Genomic DNA, 10,000 nt, shown 5'->3' on the forward strand with positions numbered 1-10,000 from the left:
TCCATCTTGTGAGAAAAATGTGAGGTGGTGTGGGTGGCTTATCACAGCAATTGATATAAACCAGCATTCTTTTACTAGTTCAAAGTATATATCAGACACTCCATTTTCTCTCCCCATGATTACTACGTAATACAGCGCACAACGTTTTGGGGAGTTAAGCAGGGTCACTTATTACCATATCTTTCGGATGTCTGGCAAAAAATGTGTAAATCATTCTCTGTCATCTATCATAAACTTTTCTTTATCAATGAAATGAGCCAAACGCCTTCAATTGAATACTCATCCCATTGAATATACATGATCTCACAGGATAATGGTAAACTGCATCAGTCACACAGTGTAACTGACTATTCACAAGAGCTAGTGATGCAGTTACTGTCAATGTGTGATTCAGATTACAGCCGGCTGTGAAAAATTGTAAATTTATTCTTTAGACCTTTAGCAAAAAACGCGAGTCATGAAGAAGAGTATATGTCCTTTTCAGTTACACAAAGCTTTCGGCATATCACTTTCAGGTAAAGTGACACATCAGCTTTATCTACTTTGCAGACATAAGAGGCCTGGAACTCATTGCAAATCAATGTACTGCCCAGCTGGCTACTCGAGCATCTTAAAAAGGTGTAAACTGTGAAGTTCCATCTTCGAAGAATGCTTTGGTTTGGGGTCCCCTATCGGAGAAAAAGCCCCTTTGCTGCCGAATCATGCGATGCTGTGTTTTCCCATGTTTTGTTCCCCTCTTACGAGCAAAACTCCTCAGCTGTACCTCATTTACAGACTTTTTGCATGCAGTTAGGAAGGTATCCAATTTCCCACAGAACAAATTATGTGTTCGCATTTACAAGGTCCTTGAGAAGACACTGATGCTCCCCCTCAGCAAAACCACACACGAGGAAACAGATTTGCTGAGCTAAACTTTGCTAACACAAAAATTGGACATGTATTCATAAACAACCACGCCATGGGGGATTTAATTGCATAGCAAAGCTTTTTGTGCTCAGAGTACTGAAACACCTAGCACGACTATCATTGTCAAATCCTGCATTTTAACCTCTTCAGTACTGGGAAGGCATTAAAAGTCTTCCCACTGGAACAGCGAAGTTGGTATGTAAGCTCTCAAAATAGGGTTGTGTACGGTAACTTGCACCCCTCAGTGCGTGTAATCTATCATTAAAGGAGCAATCCCCACTAGCAATAAGGGAGCCAGGTGCTCCCGCAGTGCAGAACTGCAGTACTTTCAGCTCCTGGTTCCCGAGATATTTAACCGGCATTACTTCCTGCTTTTTAAATCTCCCACGTCACGCAGGCCAATAGGAAACCACGAGGGATGTTGTTGCGACTTCCTAATAGCCCGTGTCAATACGGATATGATTACAAACAATTGCTTTGTGCAGCTGTAGGTGAGCAGTGTCCTAAATGCCCCAACGGATATAGAGGATTGTTTTCATATTATGACGTTTTATAGTTTATACTAGAAGATTTAAAGTGATGTTATAGATTTTAAGTGATCACATGCTGTCTGTTGCCAGGACATTTCGCCGCCAGACACTTTGCCGCGATATCTGAACCAGCGCCCAACATGCCAGGTCTGCCCCGCCCGACAACTGCATGTTTAAATGTCCCAAGCAGGACAGCTAAGTTGCCTAGACAGCTCGCTCCAACACGCCATTTGTAAATGTCCCACGGGACATTTAAAGATGGTGCATCTGAGCAGCCTGTCTAGACAGTGTAGCGGTCCCGCGCGAGACATTTAAATCTGCAGTTGTCAGCACGGCAGACATGGCTTGTTGGGTCGGGTGCCCGGCGGTCCAAACATTGTGGCGAAGTGTCCCGCGGCGAGGATCCCTGCAGCAAAGTGTGCTGGAAAGCCGGTGGCATTTGGATGTTGGGGTACCGAGTGATATTCATTACATAAACAGAATGACATAAGTAAGGACAGACAAGCGAAACAGAGCTCCGCAGAGCTTACGATGTAGAGGGAATGAGGGACAGTGTTGAAACAAAAGGTAAAGTGGCTGCTCATTGTGGGGCGGAGTAAGCCTCAGGATAGAGTATGGTCCAGCCGCACTGCTAGATCGATGAATGTTTGTGTGTGTGTATAAATTGGCGGGGTGTTAGATGGCGTGGAGTTTGATCCAACCACACTGCTGATATCAATAGGGTTGGTGGGTGGATGTAGGGTGTGTTTAGGTACATATTTGGGGATGAGGGCTGAGATATAAGAGGGGCAGCGTCGTTGAGAGCTTTGTATTTCAGAACAAAGGTTTATATCTGACTCTAGAGGATATGGGAAGCCAGCGTAGGGATTTGCATAGCTAGGCAGAAGAGGTGGAGCAATGAGTGAGGTAGAGGAGTCTAGCAGCAGCATTATGGATGGATTGAAGTTGTGACAGGCGGACGAGGGGCATGTCAACAAGAAGGTTGCAGTAGTCACACACAGTCATTCATTCTGTAAATTCCTGTTTGCTTCCTCTTGGTGTCTTTAAAAATGTGTTACTTTGGCCCTTAATCGGTACTAAACCAAGCTAATATGTAGGCAACAGATAAGAAAAAGTTAGGCAATATAGAAAAAACAAATCTGGCTGAGAATTTACAAAGTTTGTTCCCCCGTCCTAGCCCCCCAATAAAGAAAATAATTGTATCGCAGGCAGTTGTATTATTTTTGTTCTTAGAGAACTTAACAAGATACTATGGCAACCCCCTACCTCGTACAATTAAATGTTGGGGGGGGGGGGGGAGAAGCTAGTAAAAAAGAAACCTTATATTCTGCATCATAAAGCCTGGTAATTAGCAGCCTTGGGGCTTTCAGGTCTTTCAATACTGTGTTTGGATCTTAGCTGAAAAAAAGGTTAAGGACCCGGCTTTTCCTTCACAAAGCATCGCCAGTAAAGCTCCTAAGCTCTTTATCTGCAAAATAAGGACAAAACAAGGCGAGATTCCTGGTCAAGCAAGTCTGGATAATGAGGGATTAAATGAGAGGACAGATCGCATCTTTTTCAAATGAAGTTCTATTCCAAGTGTGATTAGAAGGATTCTTTACAGTTCACATTGTTTTGTGACTTCAAGAAAAATAATAAATAAAGAGGTTCTTCAATGTTTAGGCAATATAAAGCAAGGAGACTGCAATAAAATGCCAGCACTCAGCCCTGTAACAAGTTCTGGACTGGATATGCATAATAAATATGTGCCTCACTATCTCATTCTAGGTAGTACAGTACCAACTTTTCATTGTATTTAAGCGTATCACGTTTACCGTAATGATCACACCAGGGACCGATACATTGGTCACATGCACGCTGTATGTTGCATTAGGCATTCATTGTGTGGTTCATCTCTCTTTATGAATTATAATGCTATTCTACAATTATTAATGGTTAGTTATGTTTTTTTGTTAAATTTCTTTTTGCTTTCTGCTTTCTTTTGATCATAAACGCCACTGTGAAGGTATCAAGAAATCGTACATTTAGGAGATATATTGGGGATAACAAATGACCGTTATTAACATTAAGTTGATTATGACATTAAGTTGATCATCAGTTCCTTGTAATGTAAGTTGGTGCTCCCCCTGTGAATCTGCAAAGCTATTAAATGTATCTTTTATCCTACAAAAAACCCAATACTAATAAAGTGGATATACAAGTTTAATAAGATCATACATTTATATCTTTACACAAAACTTGAGGGTGATAATCTGTAACAGCTTCTAACATATGAAATATATAGATGGAATAAGAAAAGGAACCCTGAGGGAGAAACCATGTAATACAAGTCATAAATGCTAGGAAAGATTGATCAAAAGGGTCTATTTTCTCCTGTATTGCATGTAAACGCTTTTAAAGCTGCAGTCCCTCTAAACCAAGTGGAAATATACTTGTGGGCCCCTCCCAGTTAAAAGGTTAGGGGCATTATGGGGTTAACTGTGAGTGCTCACGCAGGGAAACGTGACTCTCCCATCACATGATATAGAGTGACTTAGCACTCCCACTGTATGCACAGTGACCAGTGAAATCACCATCAGGGTATATATTGTGAGACTGAAGGTTCTAGAGGTTAGGTTCCTGTGAGTGAGAGCTGGAGGGGGCTCACTGTTAATAATGTAAATACGTTCCCTTGTATATTTAATGTATAGTGGTAATCTCCTGTCCCTGTTTATTGTTTTGTAGTTCGGGAAATGGTCCTATCCAGTTAGCACATGTAGCCATGGAAGTTCAGAAGTTAACAGGTTCCTGCCGAGGAAGGCTATATTTTACTGGGATTATCCAAGTGGTAGCCCTGGGACCTAATTGGAACGGCCCTGCTGAGAGGCTCCCTGTTGTCGACCGAAACAGAGGGATTAAGAGAGGCACAAAGTATCTTGCACCAAGATAATAATCCCACAGTAATATCGCGATAGTAAGGGTAACCCAAATTGGGGCCCTATTGATATAAAAGAGTTAAGGTGATAGTAACAGAGACAAGCCTAAACATTACCATAGCATGAGAGAGTAAGGGCCGTTCTATACTGTTTGCGACCGTGCGCGCGCGTGTGCCGCATGCTTTTTGTGTGTATACTGTGAGCTGTGAAGGTACTGTGTTTGTGTGTGTGTATATGTATATGTGTGTGTGTGTGGTTGTGTGGCTATTTGTGTGTGTATATGTGTATGCGTGTGTATGTGTATGTGTATGTGTATGTGTATGTGTATGTGCATGCGTGTAATTTATTATTTATTAAAAAAAACCATTGGTAAAAATAAAATATTTATTAAATTTGTACAGACACACAAATATATATACACACACACACACACACACACACACACACACACACACACACACACACACACACACAGAGCGCCGGTAGCGGCGCGAAAAGATGATTTTCCTTCTCTTCCCCGCTGTCTGTCGGCTCCTTGCTCCCTGCCGTGCGCGGCCCTTTGTATAGAAGGGCTGGCTGACCTCAGCCATCTATAATTGCCGTGCGCGCGCACGGCATAGCACGCCCCGGCAGTATAGAACCAGCCTAAGGATTAGCTAGGGAAGAATTAAAGAGCCCAAACATGGCTGTTCACCAGTGAAAGTGTATATAGTAACAAATGTTGAAGTGAAGAACATTATCAACAACTGTTAATAAAGCTCCTGTTTGTACTATAAAAGATCCTGGTGCCCATAATTGTTCGGTCAGTATATCTACGCCCAGCCTGCGTGGATACAGCACCCTGATAAAGTATGAGAGACGGAGCAAAGTCATGCATCTAGTCATCTGATGTAAACTTAAGAGCGGGGCAAGAAGTGTTACATACGTTTTCTCACTACATTTAATTCTGCCCCCACATCTCACTTTATAACTACCAGGTAATAATACAGACTTACTGTACTGACGTCAATATTATTTTTTCAGAGGCTTTTACAGCAAATTATTATAAAATTGCTTTACATCTCGTACTTGAAAGAAATTATGTTTTGTTTATTCTGTGGTATTTTGTTATTGTGCTTTTCACAGTTAGGTTTTTAAGTCTAAAGCTCCCCCTTTTTTTTTTTTTATATATATATATACATTTCCCAAAATACAAAACAATGATACGTTGTCAAGTGAGAGTTTCCATTTACTCATTTGATTTGCAAGGGTGAAAATAAGAATTGATTGTATATGTATTTTACAAATTATTTGCCTGCATTTTGTATCTACGTATGGAAAAAATGACAAATAATGCCTTTCACATAAAAAACGAATTGCATCAGTTTTCAATGGCAGCTACCAGAAATCTACGTTAAATTAGCCGTGTCTGTATCCAACAGAAATCATTTTGCAAAGCAGAACAAATGTCCTTTGAATCAAAACATTTATGAGAAGACAATGAGAGCTTGGATACTTCATAATGTTTAATACGCTTCTTGTTTTACGGTTACACCCAAGAGACACACATCAGCGCAGTGGAAAAGGTGATAGAACACAATAAGGTTATTGCTAAAAGGGAAACATGGCTTACCTTCACTAAACAGTTAGTATGCCCAGGTACAGACCCGTTCACGTAAATTATGTTGAGTTTTGTATTCACTCTCCACACCTAAAATCATTAAAACAGAAGCATTACACAGGATATGGTCTGTTTTAATCAACCTAGCAACACTGCTGTATGTGTCAACTGCAGTAACACTATGTGTACTCATTTAACTTGTACAAATTTGCAATTAGGAAAGAAGGAAAATATTGGGCAACCTGTTCTTTTTAATTACTCCTTTGGATTTAAGGATTTAAAGTAACTTTAAATTTTTTTTATTTTTTTTAAATAGGCGTGTCTGTTGATTAGATTTCAGTACCTAGGAAGATTTAGCCAGTTGAAAGTGTTCAATCATTATATACTTATTATAACATTTTCTAACGGAATGAATGTTTTCACTAGCTTACAGTAGGTCACAAAATAGAATTAAAGCCTTTACGTTATTTCTGAATAGAGGACACACAAACGTTGATTGGGTAAATTACATCCTGAAGTTGGCACACCTTCAAATTAGTCAAAGTTTTAGCTTCAGGGCAGGTACGTCCATTTTAGATTCTAGGAACTACTGAGGTTCCGGTTTACAGGGGTTACATGGCCCAAGCATTGTTCCTCACGCAAACTGATCTCTAGCGCAGCACATTTTTAATCACAAACGAAAATGCACAGTGTGTTCATGTGAACAATTTGATTGTGAAAGCTGTTTTTCCCATAATGTATAATGCCAAGTGAATTTTATACAGGGTAAGGTAGATTACAGAACAAATATTTGTGTGATCACTTAACAGGTGCTTGTGTTTTCAAGCCCTGGTTAAATCAATTTGTGGAATCAAACATTGCTGAAAAGTGCAATCCCACTTAGCTGGCCAAACTGTAATAGTCTAATTGGTTTGCTCAAAATTATTTTGAACACTGCTACGGTTCGACTGCTTTTGTTTCTTTGATTATGAATGTCCAATTCCATTTCTAAGTGGCTTCTGTAGAATCATAATGTTTTCTTTACCCATAGCACACCCTGTCATTATCAGAGCCAGTAAACTGTTGTTGAACACACGGTGATCACACACAAAAGGAAGTAACCAGGGGAAATCCAATTCTTCCATGTTTCAGCTCATCATGCTCATAAACGAACTTTAAAAAATATATATTTAAAAATACTTATATATGTGTTGTTTTTTGGGTAAAAAGGGCATCAATTATCCACATTTATCCTCTTCAATATGTCAATGCCAATTGTCTGGGATTGAAGAGATTGGTCTTTTAATACATGATTTACATTTTTTGTTTTATTTACATTGAATGGCTGCACTTTGCCAGCTTAATATGTAGTACATAAGTTTGCAGAACGTACATCACCAGCAAATCAAGAATTACACATTTGCGTTTTTGAAAGTTCAAAATAAGAAGTGGAAGCTTTGCTTAGATTGTTAAGAGTTTTACATGAAAGAAAACATGCATCTTGTACAATAGCTGTATATTGTAGGTCACCGAGTCAGGAACAATATGATTACATAATGTAAAAGCCTATTGTGGCTACTAGACATTTTACAAACGCAAAACACATCTTTGGCCAAGGTGTATAGATTGTGACTATTTTGTTCATTAGATCAGGGGCGCGCAAACTTTTTGCCCTGCGCCCCCCTGCTTGCTCTTCCCCACTGCTCGCGCCCCCCCCTTACCTGGTCTCAAGCGTCAAATGATGCTGCGTGGTAATGTGACGTCACGTCGCCCAAACCCGTCTGAGTCAAGGGAAGGGAACTTAAAGAGGCCTCGCGCAGTCCCCCGGCATTTCATTTAAATGCTTTGGGGAAGAGCGCTGGGCCTCTGTAAGCGCTGCCCCCCAAAAATGAGCTTCTGAGGTTACCATGGTAACCTTTAGACTGCCCTGGGCTGTGGCAAGAGCTCCATTTTAACCTCCCAGGCACTTAACATTCCAAACACAGGAACAGAGCATCACATTTTTTAAATAAAACCAGCACTGGGAATGGCACTCTCTTAAAGTGAATTAAAAAATTAAATAAAAAAGGTGATCAGGACGGACTGCTGCTTTAAGCAAAACAATAATATTCTAATTGAGTGTCTCAGATGGAATAGGTTGGAGTGGTTCTCAAACCTCTCCTTGGGGACCACCAGCCACACAGAAATAACCCATGTACCTACATCAAGGTGAATGCCCATAATGTGAATATGACAAGAATGCTGATTGGTTGCTTCAGAAACCTGGCCTGGCTCATGGTCCTGAGGAGAGGTTATAGAACCACTGCTGTAAAGATACATATTTTGCACCTAGTTTTTATAACAAAAGGGTAAATATATTTCATGTTTTTAAAGGGAAAAAAAAAAAAGAGAATATTGGACAATAACCGCCACCCCCTCACTTCAGCATCACGTAGTGTCCCGTTGTCATAGCAACGCAGCATCATTTGACTCCGTACAGCCATTTTCACGGGAGTTACAGTGGGAGACATGGGAGTTGCAGGGGGACACGGAGGAGAATGCTGGGAGATGCCACACACCCCCAGTCGCCGGTAAGACTCGCCAGCGGGTAAAATGCACTCGTCCCAGTCGAGTGGGCGAGTGCATTTCGTCGAGCCTTGTCATGTAAACTAAAAAGGAACCAACCTTGAGGGCATAAGATGTTCTGTAGACATTGCCCATCTTTCCAGGCATTTTCTTTCCAGGCCACACTCGTGCAGGATCCTTTCACAAAACAACAAAATCGACATATTCATCTACACGCTACTAGAGAAGTCAAAGTCAAGCATCAACAAACATGTTCTAACCATCTACTAAACTGGCCTCCATTTCTCAATTACTTCCATAACCGATAGCAAAAGTATTATTGAGATACAATCTCCGATTATTTCCTCAGGTATTTATTACAAGTTAAGATGAATTTCCTTTTGTAACAAGCAAGAACGCTCTTTATTTTACACAAGGGGTAGAAGAGTCCCCTATGATAAAACAAATTGTAGGTTATTGGGAGAGATTTTGCATTACAAGTCCAATAACAGAACTAGGAATTGTTACATTAATGAACAGTGTAGTTATGAGAACATTGTAATTGTAAATGCAATAGTGCATTTAAAATTTAGTAGTAACTAATTTAGCATTAGCCAGTTTTAAAGACATAATAAACTCAACTGCCCCATAAAATGATGGGGTGTTTCATAAATCATATTAACAGTAATTCATTGTATAGAAATACTACAGGTTATGAAACACTACTACAGTACAGTACATACTGGTCATGCTCAGCAAATGGAAAGCAGCAGCTAAGCCCACGCAGGTTGGGATTCTCTTATCATATCCCCTAAAATGCCAGCATCACACGAGGATCATATGGAATGCAGGTTGGGACTGCAGACAATTGAGCATGTACGCATCATGTAGATTTACAGAACCTCTTAACCTCTTCTAACACTGATAGTAAAGTGGAAAGGTATATCAAGTAAGTAAACACGGGAAGGAGGTTGATCCAGGGAGAAATAGGATCGCCATTATTTGGAGTCAGGAAGGAATTTATTTTCCCCTCAGATATCATTTGATTTTTTTGTTTGCCTTCCACTGAATAAATATACTGTAAATATCTGCTGTCTAAATTTAACATTGAGTTCAACCAATGAACATGTCTTTTTTTTCAACCTCATCTACTATTAAACTATGTCAATATTTAACATAGTCAACATGCGGATTGAAAAAAATATATGGAGTAATCCCAACCCCAATTAAATATACACACACACAAACATACAAATATATTTGTGTGCTGGAATTTTCCCCCCAGAAATAAGTATATATAAATGTAAACCAAATGTATATCAAATATACAGTAAATTCGATTAGATTTTTTTTAGAGCATTTTTATGCTAGTCTTCAAAGCTTGCCGTTTATTAAGTTAACTCAATACTATACTTACACCTCCAGCAGAAATTGCCCCTGGCCTCCGGTGTGTTTTTGTCTGTCCATGGGAGGCTGGCTGACCTTTAAACCCCCATCTTTTCATCACACCCTGAAATCCTTTGCCA

At 40.0% G+C, this 10,000-nt stretch overlaps 1 protein-coding gene across 1 annotated transcript in view; it reads right to left on the reverse strand.

The window, feature by feature from the left end:
- MRPL3 (mitochondrial ribosomal protein L3) overlaps nucleotides 1-10,000 on the reverse strand; it is a 69,051-nt gene that overhangs the window by 26,201 nt on the left and 32,850 nt on the right. Inside the window, exons 7-9 of the mRNA XM_075587099.1 lie at nucleotides 9,892-10,000; nucleotides 8,595-8,672; nucleotides 5,964-6,041 (exon numbers count right to left, since the gene is read on the reverse strand). The exon at nucleotides 9,892-10,000 is cut by the window's right edge and continues 3 nt beyond it. Of these exons, the coding sequence (XP_075443214.1) occupies nucleotides 5,964-6,041; nucleotides 8,595-8,672; nucleotides 9,892-10,000 (265 nt within the window). The remainder of the gene's footprint in view (nucleotides 1-5,963; nucleotides 6,042-8,594; nucleotides 8,673-9,891) is intronic.

Source organism: Ascaphus truei, chromosome 2 (assembly GCF_040206685.1).
Source record: "Ascaphus truei isolate aAscTru1 chromosome 2, aAscTru1.hap1, whole genome shotgun sequence".
Taxonomy (NCBI): domain Eukaryota; kingdom Metazoa; phylum Chordata; class Amphibia; order Anura; family Ascaphidae; genus Ascaphus; species Ascaphus truei.